The sequence below is a fragment of the Lithobates pipiens genome, unplaced genomic scaffold, assembly GCF_037356315.1.
Source record: "Lithobates pipiens isolate NorthernLeopardFrog02 unplaced genomic scaffold, aLitPip1_a1.2 Scaffold_13, whole genome shotgun sequence".
Taxonomy (NCBI): Eukaryota; Metazoa; Chordata; class Amphibia; order Anura; family Ranidae; genus Lithobates; species Lithobates pipiens.
This window is the reverse complement of record NW_027507718.1, coordinates 389,479,639-389,500,937: the sequence shown is the minus strand read 5'-3', so window position 1 is coordinate 389,500,937 and position 21,299 is coordinate 389,479,639. Positions and strand designations below refer to the sequence as shown.

General features: G+C 45.1%; 1 protein-coding gene across 1 annotated transcript in view; it reads right to left on the bottom strand.

Annotated features, from left to right (window-relative positions):
- The window catches only part of LOC143975212 (cytochrome P450 4V2-like), a 75,477-nt gene extending 54,979 nt beyond the window's left edge, over positions 1 to 20,498 (bottom strand). Inside the window, exon 1 of the mRNA XM_077477354.1 lies at positions 20,200 to 20,498. Coding sequence (XP_077333480.1) covers positions 20,200 to 20,398 — 199 coding nt within the window. The 5' untranslated portion in view covers positions 20,399 to 20,498. The remainder of the gene's footprint in view (positions 1 to 20,199) is intronic.
- Between the last annotated feature and the right edge of the window lie 801 nt (positions 20,499 to 21,299).

Below are 21,299 nucleotides of genomic sequence, written 5' to 3'. Positions count from 1 at the left end.
TGCACTGATGGGCACTGATAAGGCGGCACTGAGGGACAATGATAGGTGGCACTGATGAGTCAGCACTGAGAGGTGGCACTGATGAGCATTGATAGGTAGCACTGATAGGCAGCACAGCTAGCTGGCACTGATGAGGCATTGATTGGCACCACTGGTGGGCACTGTTAGGTGGCACTGGTAGGCATTGATAGGTGGTACGAGGCACTGGTGTGCTTGCATGTGCCCTAGAATGTATATTAAACATTAAAGAGGAACTGCAGTCTGCTCACATAATTTGTAATAAAAACATCTTTGGCATTCTGAAGCTTCCATCCAACCACTTTGCATATTAATTTATATATACTGGTATATAGTTATATAGTCAGGCTGAAAAAAAGACAACAGTCCATCCAGTTCAACCTGTGTAGGTGCATGTATCAGTGTCTATACTCATTTCCCATATCCCTGTATGTTGTATCCTTTAAGAATCCTAATGCTGCGTACACACGATCAGACTTTCCGGCAGAAAATGTCAGACGGACTTCCAAACGAACGGACGAAAGTCTGTTCGTTTTGAACATGATGACATACGACAGGACTAGAAAAGGAAGTTCAATAGCCAGTAGTCAATAGCTGCCCTTGCATCATATTTGGTCCGTTGGACCAGCATACAGACGAACGGTTTTCCCAATAGGAATCGAGTTCGTCTGACAAAATTTGAAACATGTTCTATTTCTAGGTCCGTCTGAATTTTTTACAGTAAAACGATCAGATTATCCTGCACACAATCAGAATATCTGACAGAATGATTCCGTCTGACCTATTCTGCCAGAAAGTCCGGTCGTGTGTACGCACCATTAGAGTCTTTTAAAGATATCCACACTCCTTGCATCCACCAATTGTGGGAGAGAGTTCCACATCCGTGGATTAAAATCGCCCAGCTAGCAGCGGAATAGCAACGGTAAAGCGGCACTAAAAATAGCACCCATTTACCGCTGACGCCCAGGGTGGCTCGGTGTGAAAGGGGTCCAACTATGGATATGGTTTGCTGCAAAAAAATCCTCAAACATGTTTCACCCCATGTGGGCTTAATATTAGAGATGGGGGGGCATAGGGGGTGGGGGATGAGTCTGGGAAATCTGATTTATACAGTATGTAGCAGTGTAGTTGCCACTAACATCCACCATTTCACCCCACTGCCAGACTCCCATATATCACTTGCAGAGACAATGAACAGTCCTTTGGTGGTTTTGTCTTTGTTTATTGGTGGATAGAACTTGGTTGGGGGAAAGGGGTATATGGGATGCCCATAGAATAATTAATTTCGCCATCATACTTAGAGATTTACAGATTAGCACATGGGCTGAGCCTGAAGAGATGAAGTGCATGTTTAACAGCTATGATCTTTCTCCTGTATCACCATGCAGACTATTGCTCCTCCTCTGTGCAGCTCCTGCAGACTATTGTTTTCATAATTTCCTCCCTCTTGGCCGTGTAAGGATGAGGACATCACTCTTGACCGTGTAAGGGCGATGTTCCCAGAAATCCTCTCCTCCTGCACAAAACTTATCCTGTAGTTATCAATGTAATGTAATGTCACATCTTCTGTAAGCAAGGACGCACTCTGAATAGTTCCTCAAGCTGGCTCTGGTTGCTCACTGCTACTAGGCCAGAGGCCTGCAGCACCTCTCCCCGGGGGCCTAGTAGTTTAAAAGCACATGTTGAGTGGTGGACTACTGTTCCCAGCTAGCCCAGCTTTCAAATCCTTTGCCCTCAGGCTACATCGATTTGACACAACTCCCCACAATCTCCTCTGATCCAGGACTCCTCATCATTGACCATGAAATGACGAGGACTTCACTAATGATCGTGTAGAAGTGAAGTTCCCTCACAGACTTCCTGGCACATACAGCCCTCCACTGTGGTACACTCACTGACCTTAGTCTGCCCCGAGTCCTTGATGGGGAACGTAACTGGACCATAGGTTCCGACAGCTTCACCTGCCCCTCTGCTCCAGGAATGCCTTATCAATGACCATGTAAAGATAAAGACATTGCCAACGACCGTGTAAAGGTGAAGTTCCCTCACAGCTCTCCTGGGCCTCCTCCTGCGATCAGTGCAGATGGGGGGTGCCCTCCTGCTGCTGTCTAGTATTTCATTCTCCACTTCACCCGGCCCACCACTCCTCCCAGTGGCATGTTATCTCAGCTTATATAAGAGGCCTGTCCCCTGCCAATACCAGTTAGGGATTGGTCAGGGCTCCCAGATGAGCTGCCTGCCACTTCAATTCCTGCCCCTATTCCAGAACATTCTCCATGAAAGCAGGGGCGGCGCCTCAGAACTAGAGCACAGGTGGCCACACCCACTGCTACTCAAACCATTCCCAGCCCCCAGATCAAAACAGACAGGCCTAGCTTGCAGCATAGGCCTGCCTAAATTTACCTGCACTGACAGTCCATCTAGTAAAAAATCCTATTACTAGCACCTACCTATTGGTAGAGGGTGCTGCAAGTACATCAGTGATTACTAAATGGCCGACAGTCCTGTCCAGACTTTGGACATGCCACTTAACAGCTAGGTGTCCTCTCTCGGTTCACCCTTCCCACCAACACTGTCATCCTCACAGGGATGGGGAGGATCTGTAGATTGGGGCCAAGAGCGGGAGTCTTTTCAAGCAAGTAATCACCCCCTTGTTAACATAATAAGTTGGGCACCTCCCACCCTCAGTCCAGATCTGAAAACTCCTGTTCCCTACCTTACTGTGAGGATGACAGCAGCTGCAGAATGGGAGACCCAGCAGAGGACACTCTAGGCTGATATAGTGCCTCTGCCCTGCATTGAATAGGGCACTCTGATATGAAGGGCACTTCAATGTAAAGAAAACACTGGGGTTGATTTACTAAAAGGCAAATCCATTTTGCATTACAAGTGCACTCGCTTTAGATCTGAGGGTAAGATCTGACCATTTTATCATCCAATCATGTACAAGAAAAAACGCTGTTTTTTATTTTCCATGCATGTCCCCCTCAGATCTACAGTGACTGCACTTCCAAGTACACTAGTAGTACAAAGTGGATTTGCCTTTAATAAATAACACCCCCCCCCCCCCCCGTGATGTAAAAGGGCACTGCATTAAGGAGCACAGTTATGTGAGGGGCACTGTTATGTAAAGAGACTAAGGATGAGCTCCGGCGTGTTCGCACAGCCCACGTGCAGAGCCTGCCAGGAAGTCGGCACAGCACTGCGCTAATCACAGGCAGCGAGACATCGTCCTGATGCGAGGCTGCAGAGATTGGAAAATGTCTCCCTGCCTGTGATTAGCGCAGTGCCGACTTCATGGCTGGCGCTGCGCAAACACGCCAGAGCTCATCCTTAAAAAGAGACATTGCGATGTGACGGAGATTACAATGTGGGGTATGGTGATGTGTAGGGGAACCTAGGACACTGTGGGACTGCTTTAAGGCCTCATTCGCACCTGAGCATAGCGGTTTCAGGCAGAAATTTGCGTTATTTTTTCGTAATTTTGTACAGGTCAAAAGGTCACCAACGTAAAAAGCTGAAAAACACCTGTAATCTGCCAAAAGAAAAAAAATAAAATAAGTTCCAGAACTTGTTAGAGCTTCTGGCGTTTTGAAGCTTCTGGCTTCAAGTGTTTAGCAGTGGAGATGTGAACCATCGCCATAGAGAATAATTGTTTTTTTTTCCCCTCCAGCGTTTTGTAGTTTGAAGCTACAAAACGCCCAGGTGTGAATGGGGCCTAAAGGGGGACTGTGATGTGGAGGGGGACTGTGATGTGGAGGGGGACTGTGATGTGGAGGGGGTCTGTAATGTAAAGGGGAACTGTGGACATTGATGTAAATGAGGGATGACTGTGATGTCAAGGGGGTTGTGATGTGAAAAGGGGTTATAATATGACGGTTAGGATAAAGACACTGATGTACAGGGGGGCTGTAATGTGTTATAGCACAAACATCAGATTCAGACCTCTGCCCGAAGAACATTTTAGGAGATATTCATGTAGGTAAAAAATCACAAAGCAGACTTTACTACCATGTTAATTCAAGACCCCCTGCAATACACAGTCTCAATATAATTAGATGTTAAAGGGATGCACACTGTGCAAATATCAAAATCACAAACTCCCAGTATAGAACTTTTTCCAGTTTATGTCAGATGTTTGTTTTCTGTAAGATTTCATACAGAGCGTAGATTTCATACTCAGCCTGCACCTGGTATTCCTGAGACTGGGGATACATTATCAGCCCGGAGTGCTGACTTCTGGTTTTTGAATTGTAATTGTAGAAGGTTGTGTGCTAATGTCTTGACACCCCAGGCCAAATACATTAGTAAATAACTACTACAGGAAACAGCGTGTTTAAAAAATATGCTGTATTTGCAGTTACTATGCTTTAAAGTTCCTGAAATAAAATGTAACAATGAAAAGGTCTTTGTGGCATGAAGAAAAGTTTGGACAAGTTGTAAGGACTCAATCGCATGGACGATTTACATCAGTTGTGTAAATACTTTGTGAAAAAACTGCTACCATTTTATTCTGCAGGACCTCTGCTTTCAGAAAACATATTCTGGAAATATTTGATGCTCTAAGTAATGTTCTAACAAATGATGATTTTACATTTGTAAAATATTTTTAATATTTTTACATGAACTGCGGCAGGGCGCCCCTTAAGCGCATAATCACGTACCCGTAAATCATCGCTGTCGTCAGCTCTGGGGCACGTGCGCGTTCCATCGGAGCCACGCTCTCGCTGCGATTGGACACAGGTCGCAGGTCTGGCGGCCGCAGGGACCAAAGGCTACCTGCGATCATTCAGAGGAGAGACAGGACGGCTGTCTGCCTATGTAAACAAGGCAAACCGCCATTCTGTGAGGGAGGAAAATGGAGGAGATCTTGTGTTTCTGCTAAGCAGAAACATGGATCTCTGTTTTCCTCCAGTGTCAGCATTCCCCCCACAGTTAGGAAGCACATCCTAGGAGCACACTTAACCCTTTGATCGCTCCTGATGTTAACCCCTTCCCTGCCAGTGTCATTTATACAGTGACAGTGCATAATTTTTAGCACTGATCACTGTATTGGTGTCACTGGTCCTCAAAAAGCATCGCTTAGTGCCAGATTTGTATGCCGCAATCCCGCTAAAAATTGCTGATCGCCGCCATTACTAGTAAAAACAATAAACAAAATTAAAAAGTCCATAAAAAAAGATCACATTGTCTGTAGATACAATAACTTTTACGCAAACCAATCAATATACGCTTATTGGGATTTTTTACCACATATATGTAGCAGAATACATATTGGCCTAAATTGATGAAGAAATTAGATTTCCTGGGGCTAATCATGTCAGCCTACGAATGAGTCAGCTCTTATCCCTCTGACCCCACAGAACAACCCCCCTTCACAAACAACAGGAGAGCTTACCCCATACCCCAGTGTTCCTTTTTATCCTTGTTCCAGGACAGCCTTCCTGCTACTGAAAGAACGGGAAAAGAGGGAATAATGAAGATCCCTAACTGGAGGAGTCTTGGTCAGCAGTAGGGATGAGCTCAGGCGTGTTCGCATGGAACACGTGCACAGACCGCCAGGAAGTCGGCGCAGCGCTGTGCTGACTTCCTGGTGGGCTCTGCATGTGTTCCATGCGAACACGCCTGAGCTCATCCCTAGTCAGCAGTAAATCCTCTGCTGATCTGTGATTCCTAGGCAGATGTATATGGCCTACATGGTGCAATTGGAGGTCCATGGTTAGTGGAAGCATAGCTTCCCCCCGCTTTCTTGGGGGTGTATGTCATTCTGCCAGATTTTACCTTTTTATTTTGTCTGTAATGCATCTTACTTCATTCAGTGAGGTTTCTCTTGCTTGCACAGCTCCCCATATGGCAGCTGGGGTGTCTTTGAGTTCCACAGCAACTTGCGGTGGAGTGGGGGTACCTGCCTGGCTGCACGTTGGCTATTGGGGTGGAAAACTGGCCGTACACTCTGCAGTTCTTGTTCTGCTTTCCTTTAGGTTTACCAAAACCATGTAGATTGAGATCAACCATAAACCCACTTAATTGTGTGCAATCAGGCACACCCTTGCATTGAATGATGGAAGGTGGATCTGGGAGAGGTTGGACAGTTGTGTAGTGTTCGGCCAACCTCACTCTACTTTTGAAGAAAAATACAGATAAAAAAAAAAAAAAAGAAGAGAGATCTGTACTAGTTATGGGTAAGCTGTGCAGAATATTATTGTGATCCTGCCTTTTCTTTCTGTACTGAACAAGCCCTTTTTATCCTTGTCCTGCTTCTGGCATAGCTGAGTTTGTTTCATGCTAATGTCAGGACTCTGAGAAGCTGCTGTGTCAGTCAGCCTCCCTTTAGCTGTGGTTAGAGGATTATTGGCAAACAAGCGAATTCCTATTGCATTAGATTTGTTTTGCACTGCTTTATTAATCTGCAGGGCTATCCTTTGAAGTAGTTGCTTAGTATCCTGTTTATCAGGGATTTGATATTTTTTACAGAGACATAAGTGAAGTCAAGAGGTCCTGGTGCAGTAAGACTGTGTAGGGTTACCTCCTTGTCTTTCTTAGGCCCCATTCACACCTGAACATAGCGTTTTCAGGCAGAAAATGTTGGGACTTTACCGCAATTTTGCAGCATTTTTACCGAGATTTTGCAGTGTTTTTTGCCGCGATTTTGTACAGGGCAAAGGGTCACCAATGTAAAAAGAAGAGAAAGGCCCAAATCTGCCCGATCTGAGCGACAAAAAAGGGTCCAGAACTTGTTTGAGCTTCAGGCGACATGGAGTGGAGATGTGAACCATCTCCATTGAGAATAATAGATTTTTTTTTCCCCTCCAGCGTTTTATAGCTTCAGGCTTCAAGCTACAAAAAGCTCAGGTGTGAATGGGGCCTTACTGCCCATTTCCTGCACAGCCATTTGCATCAAATCTTTATGGAAGCCAGCCATTACTAACGAGGTAAGGGGCAGTGTTCAGGTAAGTTTTTTTTTTTCTTTCAAGTGTATGAGAAATGAACTATGGATTTTGACCATTTAGTCCCTCTGGTTTGGCAGGCATCAAGAACTGCCTTAAATTGATCCTGTGCCACTCATCCTTTGGTATGCAAAGCACTGTATGAATCTTGACGACACCTATAGGGTTGTCACATTCATTGAACATGTGGGCAATACTCTTGGGCTAAGTTTCCACTGTTTTGACTCCAAAGTTGCATCAAAGTAGTGCAGGCACCTTTTAAAAGTCGCATAGATGGGAATGAGTGCCACTGAGATCAATGGGCTGTGACTAGTCATGTGACTTTGTCCAAAGTCGCATGACAAGTCGCACTAGTGGAGACAAAGCCTAAAGGGGTGGTTTTCATTCACACTGTGGGAGAATCAACTCCCTCCAGACTCTTCCAATAGAGGATACACATGGATGTGATGGTATGAATCCTGTTGGTTCAAGCAGATAAGGATGGCAACGCTTAATAGGCTGTCACATTCATTTAAGCACATGGTCAATACACTCTTAAGGCCCATACACACGATCAGACTTTTTGACAACAAACATGCAAATTAGCTGTTTTGGAGCAACATCCGACCGTGTGCACGCTCCATCGGACAACCTTTTTTGGTTTTCATCTGACTTTTGTTGGCTGTGCGAACGGACAAACTTTCTGGCATCAAAAGTCCGATGGAGCAAAGTCTGATCGTGTGTACAAAAAAACCATAGGACTTTTGTACAAAGTACAAACAGGCATGCTCAGAACCAATGGAAAAGATTAGACAACAATACAAACAACAAAAGTTAACCAAAGGTGGCGGTAAAGAGCAGAAAAACCACATGATTTGGTGAAAGTTGGCTGAAAAAGTCCTGCTGTGTGTATGCAATACAAGTTCAGGGCCGACGCCCTTTGTACAAAGTCCTATTGTGTGTATGAGGCTTTAGACTGGCCATACACCTATAGATTATCTGCAGATTTTCTATGGTCAGATGGAAAAAGTGGAACAGATTCCTCCATCTACGCTGAACTGAGTGGATGTAATAATCTCCCACTGGCCCAAGCTTCCATATCTTGCTAGTTGGTCCCGCTGGCTCTCATAATACCTGAACATTCTGATTGGGTGCAGGCACTGTTTAGGTTGAGAGCCAGCGGGGCAGACTAGCGTGATACTGAAGCTTGGCCCAGTGGGAGATTCCTCCATCCATGAAATCTGTTGCCCTTTTTCCATCTAACCATACAAAATCTGCATATAATCTATAGGTGTAGGGCCAGCTTTAAGGAGTGTTTCCACTCGCTCTGTGAAAGGGTTAGCTGTTCCAACGATGAACAATCTCCAAGCCTTTCCAGGTGTGTAATCCTATTCAGACTCTTCCTAAGAGATTAAGGCTGAGTGTGACTGCAAGAATACTGCTTTGTTCAAGCAACCAAGGATAGATGATGGCAGCTAACAGGTTGTGATGTTCGTTAAGCATGTGGTCAATGTATTCCATTGGCCCAGTGAGGTTTGCCTATTCTGCCAATGTGCAGTCTCAGGGGCTTCCCAGGCAAATAATCCACTTGAGTCTCCGCAAGAGAAGATACAAATGAACGTGACTGTATGAATCCTGCTTCAAGCAGCCAAGGTCAAAGATGTCGACACCAGCTAGGTTGTCACATTCATTAAACACGTGGTCAATACACTCTTAAGGAGGTGTTTTCACTCATCCTGTGAGGGGACAGGGTCCATAAGATTGGCACGTCTCCTACCTAGCCTGAATAAACGTTGGTCTGGCCATCCAGTTCCACTAGGACAGTGGTTCTCAACTCCTGTCCTCAGTACCCACTAACAGGCCAGGTTTGCAAGATAACTGAAATACATCACAGGTGATATAATTTGCTGCTCAGTGATTGCAGTATTTTAGTCTGCATCTTCCCAAGGTAATACATAAAATCTGGCCTGTTAGTGTGTTCTGAGGACAGGAGTTGAGAACCACTGGACTAGGATGTGGTCCCTGTGTTCACATGGTAAATGCATAATCTATCAGGGAGCCCGTCTGCTGGTCTCTTGGGCAGCATATGAGTGTAAATCGCTCTCAATGGAGAAGCTGTATAATATCATGGCTGGAATGGAAATTTTTCTTTATTACTGGGTTACTGAGCTTCCTTATGGAGGAGGCACTGCACTGCTGTTTAATAGTCATTGCACAAGCTCAATGTTTTTGCCTTCTTTTTCTGCAGAAAAGCAAATGGCAAACCCAAATAAAGACCAGTGCTAATAGAGAAGGTAGGGGACAGTGCCCATCTGATTCCCATGAAAAGCAGGCCTCTTCAGCGTCTACCAAGATTTGCATGAACATGACTTTATGAATGATTAAGATCATGCTAGACAATTCATTAAGCATGAGGTCAAGACACTCTGAAAGAGCTGTTTGGACTCACCTTGTGCAAGATCTAGCTTTCCTGCTGAAGCCAGTAACTGGACTTAAGAGCTTTCTTGGGCCGACCAACCTTCTTCAGACTTTTCTAAAAGAAGAATATATGTAGAAGGATGACCCATGTCTGCTTTTAATTCCTCATTTCTAAGGTTGGTGAGATGCCTTTTAGACTGAAAGCAGTGAAAGTAATTTAAAGGGCTTCTAAATCATCGGGCGAGGGTCCTGGAGATGCTACAGAGCTTTGATTGGTCGATCATTTTCAGCAAGAGCCAGCTAGTTCCCTCATGGAGGTTAGTGTATCTGGGTGTCTCAATCGACAGTAGTGGGGAAGGTGTTCCTTGCACAGAAGATGATGCTCATGAGTCATTTGATATAAGCAAAAATTGTATGAGGGTGTTAATGCAGCAGTCCCCACATTGACCTGGGCTTGATGGCATCTCAAACACCTTAAGTTTGCTTTACTCCAGCAGTGGGTCAAGCTCACCGTCAGAACCAGTTTGCTCAAGGAAGATCGAAGAGAGCAATTCCTTGTTCTAGCGTTGATGGCGGCACAGGAGGCATTACTGACCTTTGCTCTGCTGCTTTAGGGCCATTGTGCGGATTCAGACAGACAACGGTAGCATATGTGTCGAATCGAGGAGGTATAAGCACCCTTGGGCAGATTGCGGCATACATTTTTTCAGTTGCTGGAGTGCAATTTGTTGTCCCTGTCAGTCGCTTGCCTTTCCGCGGTGGAAAATATTTGAGCAGACACTTCTTTTTTCTAAGTAAATGGATGTTTCCTACAACTGTTTACTCAGTGGGACACGACGCAAGTATATTTAATGGCTTCTCCTGCCAGTGTTCTTCTGCTGGTTCTTCCATCAGAAAAGCAGGGGTCAGGATGCTCTGTCCCAGCCCTGGATTTTCTGGCCTGTATACATTTTTCCTCAAACTTGTCTAATCCTGAACACGATCCGTTCATGGTTTCCGCTGTTGTGGCAGTTGTTGAGCGCTCTGCTGATGGCACTTCAGAGATCTTTGTTACTGGAGCGGCATGCCTCATTCCAATATAGCTTAATTGTATGGCCTGGTTATTTGTAAGAAGCAGGCTAGCCCAGGTGGGCATAGCAGAAGAGGTCCAGTGGATGCTGCTCGAATCTTGGAAGATATCCTTAAATGCTACGTACTATAGCATGTGAAAAAGATCTTTGGGGTAGCAGTGGTTATTCGATTCAATCCTTAGTCTTCCTCTCTTATTGAGGTCTTGGAGTTCTTCCAATTGGCCCTAGACAAAAGGCTTGGCTCAGTCCAGCTGTCGACCGTTGCAGCTCTAACTGTTCGTTGTGTGAAAGATCAGTTTTTGGTGGCACATTTAATGCGAGCAACCTTATAGCTAAATCAACAACCATTCGGGTCTCGGAAAAAATCCAAGCTTCCTCAGCCAAGTGAGCTATTTCAAGACCAGAGTGATTGTTAATCCAGTTCCGTCTTTTCTTTGAAAGGTTGGACCTTTTTCATATAAGTTGAGAAGTGGTGCAATCTTGCTTTGTCTGCAGTTTTTCGAGACAGGAAGATTGGTCAAGGGTGGATGCAATTTTTGGTGGTGTTTTTTTTTTTTTTTTTTGCATTCCGTCTGCATAGTTTCTTGTTATTTTATTTTGCTTGGTCCCACCCTTTCCGTTCATGCTAGCTACAGTGCCTTGCAAAAGTAGCCATTTTTCGTGTTTTGTTGCCTCACAACCTGGAATTACCAGGGATTGTTTGAGGATTTGCATCATTTAATTTACAGAACATGCCCACAACTTTGAAGATGTTTGCTACACAAAAAAGATTAGGACAAAGTAACAGAAAATGTCAATGTGCCTAACTATTCACCCCCCCCCCCCCCCAAGTCAATACTTTGTAGAGCCACTCTTTTATGGCTATCAGCTCCCAAGTCGCTTTGGATAAGTCTCTATGAGCTTGCCACATCTTACCATTGGGATTTTTGCCCATTCCTCCTTGCAAAACTTCTCCAGCTCTTTCAAGTTGGATGGTTTGCGCTTGTGAACAGGAATCTTTAAGTCTGACCACAGATTTTCTATTGGATTAAGGTCTGGGCTTTGACTAGGCCATTCCAACATATGTGTTTCCTCTTAAACCAAGTGTTGCTTTATCAGTGTGGTTGGGGTCATTGTCCTGCTGGAAAGTGAACCTCCGTCCTAGCCTCAAATCCCACACAGAGTGGTACATGTTTTGCTCAAGAATATCCCCATTTTTAGTAACATCCATCTTTCCCTCAACTCTGACCAGTTTCCCAGCCCAGACTGCTGAAGAACTGGGATGGTGTTCTTTGGGTGATGTGATGTGTTGGGTTTGCGCCAGACATAGGGTTTCTTTGATGGCCAAAAAGTTAAATTGTAGTCTCATCAGATCAGAGCACCTTCCTCCATACAATTTTGGGAGTCTCCCACAAGCCTTTTCGCAAACTCAAAGCATGCCATTTTGTTTTTCTGAGTGTGTGTGTATTATTTTATTTTATTTTTTTTGCTGAAAGTAATGGCTTTCTTCTGGGCACTCTGCCATAAAGCCCAACTCTATGGATCGTACGGCTTATTGTCGCCCTACGTACAGATACTCCAGTCTCTGCTGTGGAACTATGTAGCTCCTCCCACGGTTACCTTCGGTCTCTGCAATGCCACACTAATTAATGCCCTCCTTGCCCGGTCCGTGAGTTTTGGTGTGCGGCCATCTCTTTGCAGGTTTGCTGTTGTGCCATATTCTTTCCATTCAGTTATGATTGATTTGATGATGCTCCTAGGGATCATCAAATATTTGGATTACATTTTTTTTTATTTTGTATGTACGTAATGACAGACATGTGAGAATTAGTTTGCACACAGGTGGATATTTCACTATTTATGTGACTTCTGAAGGTAATTGGCTGCACAGAGCTTTTTATGGGCTTCATAACAAAGGGGGTGAATACATACGCACATGCCAATTATCAGTTTATTTCTGAAAAAGTTTAATGTATATATTTTTCTAATTTTACTTCACCAACTTGGACTATTGTGTTCTGATCTATCACATATAATTCAGATTCAAACAAATTGAACTAAAGGCTGTAATGTAACAAAATAGGTAAAAAGCCAAGGGGGGTGAATACTTTTGCAAGGAACTGTATATCCCATTCGTAGGCTGACATTATTAGCCCCAGGAATACGGAAAATTGTTACCATACTTACTGTAATTTTACTTTCCTGGGCTCATCATGTCAGCTCCACTCCTCTGACCTCACAGAACAACCCCCTCCTGAAATAAAAAGGAGGGCTTACCAGATAGAAATGCTGGGGTATCGGGTAAGCCCTCCTTTTTATTTGAGCAGGGGGTTGTCCTGTGGGGTCAGAGGGGTGGAGCTGACCCATTCGTAGGCTGACATAAGCCCCAGGAAAGGAAAATTACGGTAAGTATGGTAATAATTTTCCGTATAAATGTATTTATTTATTTTTTTAAATTGTCGGGTTTATTTGTTTATAGCGCAAAAATAAAAACTGTAAGGGGATTATCAAATGCCACCAAAAAAAAGCTCTATTTGTGGTTGAAAAGGGCATACGTTTTTGTTTTGGTACAGTGTCTCATGACTGCGCAATTGTTAGATAAAATATCAGAGTGTCATATCACAAAAAATGGCCTGGTCAGAAAGGGGTTAAAAACCTTCCGGAGCTGAAGGGGTTAAAGTAGAACTACACTGTATCTGAGCATCACAACCCATAAATGCTATCTAATTCATATTGTTTTTTTGTTTTGTTTTTTTATATTTCCAGCAAACTCCATCCATCCATGTCGCCATGCTTTGCTGATGAAATCACTTTTAAAAACACCTCCTAACACCTCTAACTGTGACCATCTTGAGTAAGGGCAGATGATTCATGTAACATTTAATTTGTCCCCTGCTGTTGCCTATCTCGCAGCTCCCGGCCAGGATGCAAGGTAAGGTGTGATATCACCTGCGGGCCTGCCTCCCTGCTGCTCCTTATTTTGGCTCTCACTCCTTGCCGGCTGTGGTGTATGTGCACGCCCTGCCCCCCTTCAGCAAGACCCCTGATGCAGCTCACGCCCCCTGCAACTTGCTCCCTGCCTGCAAATAAGGTACGTGAGATGTAATATTTACAGGGGCACAATAATGGGCACATTTTGTTGTTCCCATCAGAGCGCCCCTGATGGGCAAAATGTGTGATGTGCATCATACCCCGTGGCCAGCAAGGAGTGATAGCTGGGAGCCAAAATAAAGAACCGCAGGAGCGAGTGAGAAGGTGATGCCACGTCTTACCTTGCTGGCCCGGCTGGGAGCTGTGAGATGGGCATCAGCAGGGGGCAGAGTAAATGCTAGATAAATCTTCTGCCCTTACTCAAGATGGTCACAGTTAACATATGTGCCCATCAGCATGCCCCTTATTTTATGCTAAGAGTACACTGATGGGCATTTTATGTGATGGAGACACCTAATGCAAGGGGCACCATCACAGGAATACCTGATGTAAGGTGGCACTGTGATTAGGACACCTCATGCAAAGGGTCACACCTGGTGTGATGGGGATACTCGATTTAAAGGAGCACTCTGATTATGGCACCTAATGTAAGGGGGCACACTGATGGGAGACACCAGATGTAAGGTGGCCTTCTGATGAAGAAACCTGATGCAAGGGGTCACTCTGACGTGGACACCTGATATAAGAGGGTGCCCTGATGGTGGCAACTGATTTATGGGGGCACCTAATGTAATAAATAAATCTGGTAGGGGAACCTGATGCAAGGTGGGGACACTATTGGGGACATTTACAGAGAATTACTAGAGTGTGTGGAGGAAACGGTAGCAAAAGCACCAGAGTGCGGCTTGTGCCAAAAAAAGGAAAGAAGACTCCTACAATCTTTCATGGCCCAGACTTGTGATTTGGACCTCGGCCGGAAAAAGTTTTTGGTGACCGGACCTCCTTGAATTTTAATTCACTACCCCTGCTCTACACCATCATTTACAACAGACCTCACCTACAGAAAAATAACAGGTACCAACTAGAAAAACAGTCCCTGGACATAAAGCACACAGGTCTTTCATCAGTCCTTTAATGCAAAATAAAGAGCCCCGTACACACGACCGCACTTTCCGGCAAACTAGGTCCGAAGGGATTAGTCAGTTGGACAATCCGATCGCGTGTGGGCTAGTCCGATCGTTTTTAAAAATAAAAATAAATAAATCCGACGGACCTAGACATAGAACATGTTTCAAATCTATCCGCCGGACTAAAATCTGAAAAACCATTCGTCTGTGTGCTGGTCCGACGGACCAAACACGACATAAGGGAAGCTACTGGCTACTGGCTATTGAACTTCCATGTTTAAATCATCACATGCAAAACGAACGGACTTAGTCGCCAAAAGTTTATTGGGAAGACCATCGGACCTAGTCTGCCGGAAAGTCCAGTCGTGTGTACGCAGCATAACTGTTTTTAAGTTCAAGGCTACATTCTTGTGCTTGATGCAATGAACAGTCACATGACTGGCAGAGCCATGCTGTATGTTGTAGAGGAAAAACAAATAGTGCCTCTACACTGGGTGACAAGTCACATACCTTCATAAATATCAGTGCACATACTTAATTGTTCCAATAATTGGGTCCAAAGAGTATTACAGCAGCTGCTTTGTGCATTTGTTTATTTCAACAGCAACTGGAAGACTAACTAGAGCCTTGTTAACCACTTTAGTACCACCGTGTTCACTATTTCTTTCTAGGCCATTCTTCCAGTTTGCAATGCTGTGATACTTTGACAATGACACCAGTGTAGCCAAAAAAAGTGGAACACGCTGCCTTTTTTTTCTGTATGGCAGGAATCTGAAACACAAAACAAATCAGAAACGTACTGGAATGCACATGTCCTCAATTGAGATGAGAAAATACACAGGAACATATCAAAAATGCCCATGCAGAAACACATCTGGAACGCAGAATTGTGGTATGAACCAACCCTTAAAACAGAAGTGCTCGGGCAAAAAATTGCCGTGGCTGTGTTGCGCTGAATCACCCCAAAAGAGAGAAGGGGTGGTGATGTCATGCTCTCTACCTCATCCAATCAGAGAATTCTTTGCACTGAATGGGGAAAATGCAAGGCATTCTCTGAATGATGGCCATGCCACGTGAGTCCTGTGGTTACTATACAGAAGAGAAGCAGCTCAGAATGGGACCCAGCAGACCGCGGCCATCACTGAAGTGACTTGGGCTATTACAGTGATTTCCAGCATTCAGAGGCCTATCGGGTATCGCATATGCATAGTTACATTGTAATAAGCCAGGCTAATGAGTAAGTGCAGCACAGTGGCTAAGAGGTTAGCTCTTCTGCCCAGCAGCACTTGGGTTGTAGGTTCAAATCCCACCCGTGGCACTACCTGTTTGGTGTTTGCATGTTCTCCCTGTGCCTGCGTGGGCTTCCTCCCACCCTCCAAAGACAGTCTGATAAGTAAATTGGCCATAGTATATGAATGTGAGTGAAGGACCTTCATTAGCTTCTAAGCTCCTTGCGGGGCAGAACCTGTTGTGAATGTATAATATATATGTACATTATATAAGTGCTGGAAATCTAAGTGTATAAAATATATCACCTGTGGAGTTCAGCTTTAATATAATTTCCAGGATCATCTTACAGCAGAGCTGGGGTATGTAACATGTTCTGCCAAATAACATCTTTAAAACTAACATACATAATCATGCCATGTTTTATCAGTAAGGAATGCAAATGTCTCTGCATTTTAAATGTGGCTTTTTAATATACAAGATCGGAAATTTTTACCAATCCCCCCCCCCCCCCCCCCTTTCATGACCAGGCCATTTTTTTTTTTTTTGCTATTTGGCACTATACTACTTTAACTGGTGATTGCACTGGTCATGCAATACTGTATACAACAGACCGTTTTATATATAAAAAAAATTTCCACACAGATTGAACTTTCTTTGGCATTTGATCACCGCTGCATTTTCAACTTTTTGAGATATAAATGAAGACCGACCGTTTTTGGGGAAAAAAATAATTCATTTTTACTTTCTGTTAAAAAACATATCCAATAAAAGAAATCAAATGTCTTCATAAATTGTGGTTACAATGTATTCTGGTACATGTTTAATATATATATATATATATATATATATATATAATCCCAATAATATATTGAGTGGTTTGCATGAAAGTTATAGCACCAACAAACTATTGGGTATATACAGTGCCTTGGGAAAGTATTCGGCCCCCTTAAACTTTTCAACCTTTTGCCACATTTCAGGCTTCAAACATAAAGATATAAAATTTTAATTTTTTGTGAAGAATCACCAACAAGTGGGACACAATTGTGAAGTAGAACGAAATCTATAGGATAATTTAAACTTTTGCTCACACTTGCTCTCCTCTCTGAAGAGCAATCCACACTTTGATGCTCTTCAGAGAGCATTTGACAGGCAGTGAGGAGGCGTTGTATCGCCTTCTAACCCATGGAACGCACGCACAAGGGGGCTGCAACCATGTGCATTGCAAGCAGTCCCATTCACCTGATTATATTGTGGTCAGCAGCCGCTACAGCCGATGAAAGCAACAGGGGTGGAACTCTTGCTGAAGCTAAAGCATTGCCTTTGGCCCCTGGCCACTGAGTCTGCAGCTAAAGGGGGTGAGGTTGGAGGGCGGTGTAAACACAGCTCAACTGCAGGGTTTTACAGCCCCTCAACTGCTAAAGATGGTAGAAGCAGATCCTAACAAACAAATTAGAGGCGATTTATGGTAAAGAGGGGACATTTTTTTTAAACACAACTTTCCAGTCCCTAAAGCTGTCCCTGGACAACTACACCCACCATAATGCCTCATGTAGTTCACACCTAATGTATACGTAAACCCAATATGTTTACAGATGAAGATTATTTTAAAATGATACCTAATGATCCTGCCATGGAGCTCCTTGTTCAAGAATCTTATTTTCTAAAGTGACAACACTCATTTGTCCCAATTGTCTACATGCACTGTCACTGTCCTTTCACTGGAAACTATCAGTAGTCATGCAGATGTACTGTACGTTACACAATCATGGACCAATGTTGTCACCAACAAGAAACCATCCCATGGGGTCACCGCTGCCTATACTCTTGAAGTTGCTGCAAAAAGGCGGTAGAATATCAGCTGCGCTAAGAAGCAGCAAAGAATGAAAAAAGGTGGAAAAAGTATTTTATGAAAAAAAGCCATGCAATCATTTACCATACACGGTGTATTCGTAAATGAAAGTGGACTTAAAGGTATATAATTGACAATAGATGCAGAAGAAGTGGCAGCAGCAGTGATGGGGCGGTAAGAGCAAGCACGGAGATGTCAGCACTGGAGGATGGAGAACTACAAGTAAAGTCAGCTAATGCCCACTGCCAGGGGCATAGATAAGTGGGGGAGATCTCGGGGTCCAAACTGGTGGCCACCTTAAGGTGCTGGAGTTGCACAGCCCAAGCATTTTTGTGTCTTTGCCGCTGATCCCCTGCTCAACTGTCAAAAAAAATGGCACTTAGGAGGTGGGAGTATCACCTTCTGAATGCCATTCAGCCTCTCCTGTGCTGCTCTCTGGAAAGCGATCCACCATTGATTGCTTTTCAGAGTTCATTGCAGATATAAGGGCTCATTCAGATGGGCAATTAGTCCGGTCCTCCTTGTGGATGCGTGTGTCCACCTCCGGAGCTGTGTGCAGGAAGCCCATAAAAGTGGAGGCCCACGCAGGGACTGCACAGACACAAACGCATGTCACAATTTGACCTTCAGCCAAGAGTCTCTGTGCGGATCTGAATGCATAGTGACAGCTCCAAGGTGGATGTACACGCATCTGCCTGTGGCTCTACAAGGAGGACAGGACTAATTACCTACCTGAATTAACCCTTAAAGAAGTTCTAAACCATGGATGTTGCAAAAAAAAAAAAAAAACCTACAAGGCATTGTCATAATGTGCTAGTATGCTTTTGCATGCTAGCACATTATGAAATACTTGGAACAAAGCCCCCCCAGCGCTGTAATATCGCAGCCGAGAGAGCTAACATGTTCCCCGTTTTTCCTATACTTGTCTGCCCTGTGCAAGGGTTTTGCACAGAGCAGAACTGATTCTCCACTTCTGGGTTCCCCGCCAGTTCTACAAGCCCCTCCTCTTCATCGGGTGTTCCAGCAGAAAGTTGCTTTCCATGGGGGCACCCATGTGTGCGCGCTCCCGAGTCCCGCTGCTGCATCCATTGACACAGACAGCAGGATTCAGCCCTGCCCCCTGCATCACAGCTTTTGACTGACAGCAGCAGGAGCCAGTGTCTCCTGCCGCTATCAATCTGTCCAATGATTTTTTTATTTTTTTTTATTACAAGCCTAAATACCTTTTTTCATCCCTCAGCTGTGCAGTCACATGATTTCCCGCTGCTCTCTTTCTCTGATCTAAATAGAGCAGTGGGAGGGGCTGAGATTCTCTCTGACGTCAGACAGCCAGTAGTAGGGGATCATGTGATCGTGGGACTGCGGGATGAAAACCGGTATTTAGTCTTGACATATAAAAAAAAAACACACTGGAGTTAAATTGTTCTATCCCCTTACACAATTCTTATTTTTTTGCTGCAAATTGCAGCGGAATAGAGACCGGAGGGTTGGGTACAAAATCAGCTCTCATACTGACAGGCGGGGGGAGAGAAGAGAGGCTCAGAGCAGAGATCGGAGTGATGGAGACATGTAAACTGACCAAGGCATCAGGGCTCAGCAGCCATAATTACAGTGGTCAGCACAGACCGGGGGACACAGGAACTGGTAGGATCAACCAGGTATATTACATGTTAGGAAGTGAAAAATGACATGGCACAACCACTGTGCTAAAGAGCATGCCTTAAAGGGACAGAATTTACATTTTTTTTTGAGTGTTAAAGCGGGAGTCCACCGGGACTCCGCGTTTTTTTTTTTTTTTAAAAGCCAGCAGCTACAAATACTGCAGCTGCTGACTTTTAAAATAGTGACACTTACCTGTCCAGCGCGCCCGCGATGTCGGCACCCGAAGCCGATCTCTAGATCGACACTCGAGTGCTGCCACCGCCATCTTGGGTATGGGAATCAGGAAATGGAGCCTTTCGGCTTCATTTCCCGGTTCCCTACTGCGCATGCGCGAGCCGCGCTGCGCAATGAGGACGGTCCCCGCTGCCTCTGGGATCTGTGTGTTTCCCAGCAGGCAGCGGGGCACTTGCGGGAAGGGGCGGGCACTTGCGGAAAGAGGCGTAAGTTACGCCCCTTTCCGCAGAGAGCTATCCCGGAAGTGGGTGCAGTTACCTGGATTATCCAGGTAACTGCACCCCCCTGAAAGGTGCCGATTGTGGCACCGGAGGGGGGGGAGGGTTCCGATGAGCGGAAGGTCCACTTTAGGGTGGACCTCCGCTTTAACCACTTTAAAATAAATGGAAAAAAAAAATCCAAAAAATGCTCTGCAATCGCATGTAAATGTATGGAAAAATGTATAAAATGGAGATGCAGAAACAAAGTGGACACAGAAATTGTGGTGTAAATGAGCCCTTACTGTGCAGGTCCAAGGCTCCTCCCACTGTCAGCGCGGTTTTGCCAGACCTATGATTTGTATGTACAGTGCTCTGGGTGCCCAAGACAGAACCCCCCTCAGGAAAAAAAAAGTACCCCCCCCCTTCTCCCTGCAACTCCAAAGTTGCACTCTATCAGCTGCGTTCACTTGTACTTCCTATCTGAGCTCCAGTCTATGAGATGTGTTCAGTGTCTGTATACACCCTCCACCCTCCTCATTACTGTATACAGTGTACCTCCTCCATTGGGCTTCAGCAGCAGGGCGTCCCCCACCAGGGGATAATTGGGGCCCACTCCGGGGATTGGCTTCATGATTTTCCATTTCCGAATGTAATCAGCCAGGAAGGGGACGGTGGAGAAGAGCAGCAATGTCAGCAGGAGCACAGCCGCAGTCACCCACACCAGAAGATGGACGTCTCCCCTCAGCAGCTCCATAGCGCCCCTTCCTCATACACGGGGCGATGTCTGCAAGATGTATTATGGTGTCTGATCGTCTGCCCGATGTATTATGAGCGCCTCAAGTGCCTCTTCCCCCTTCACACTCCGCATCCTCCTCCTTCCCGTCATAGTAGAGGGGCGGGGCAATGTGTGTGACTGGACACTGAGCACACACTGTGCACATCACTGTACTACTTACCTACCTCATGTGTCCCTCGCCACATGGAGTGTGCACATCACTGCTCCTACCTACCTCATGTGTCCCCCACCACACGTAGCGTGCACATCCCTGCTCCTGCCTACCTCACGTCATTGCTCCTACCTACCTCACATCACTGCTCCTACCTACCTACCTCATGTGTTACTCATCATGTAGTGTGCACATCACTGTTCCTACCTACCTCATGCCACTGCTCCTACCTACCTCATGTGTCCCCCACCACATGTAGCGTGCACATCACTGCTCCTACCTACCTCATGTGTCACTCACCACATGGAGTGTGCACATCCCTGCTCCTACCTACCTCACGTCACTGCCCCTACCTACCTCGTGTGTTCCTCGCCACATGGAGTGTGCACATCACTGCTCCTACCTACCTCATGACACTGCTCTTACCTACCTCAGGTGTCCCTCACCACATGCAGTGTGTGCACATGAAGAGGGGAGCATGTTATTACTGACACAAATCTTATTCTAATCAATGAAAAACTGTGAAAGCCACACTTGTCACACACAAGCCTTGTGACAATGTACACCAATAGGAATCCCAGGGTATGAGCCTAGGGAGCCCAAAAGACCAACATCCCCCATCCATGGCGGAGGGTGAGGCCTCACACACACTGGACATTGTTACAGCTGCTCTTTTTGTTGCGTCTTGGTGCTCCAAATTTTTGGGAG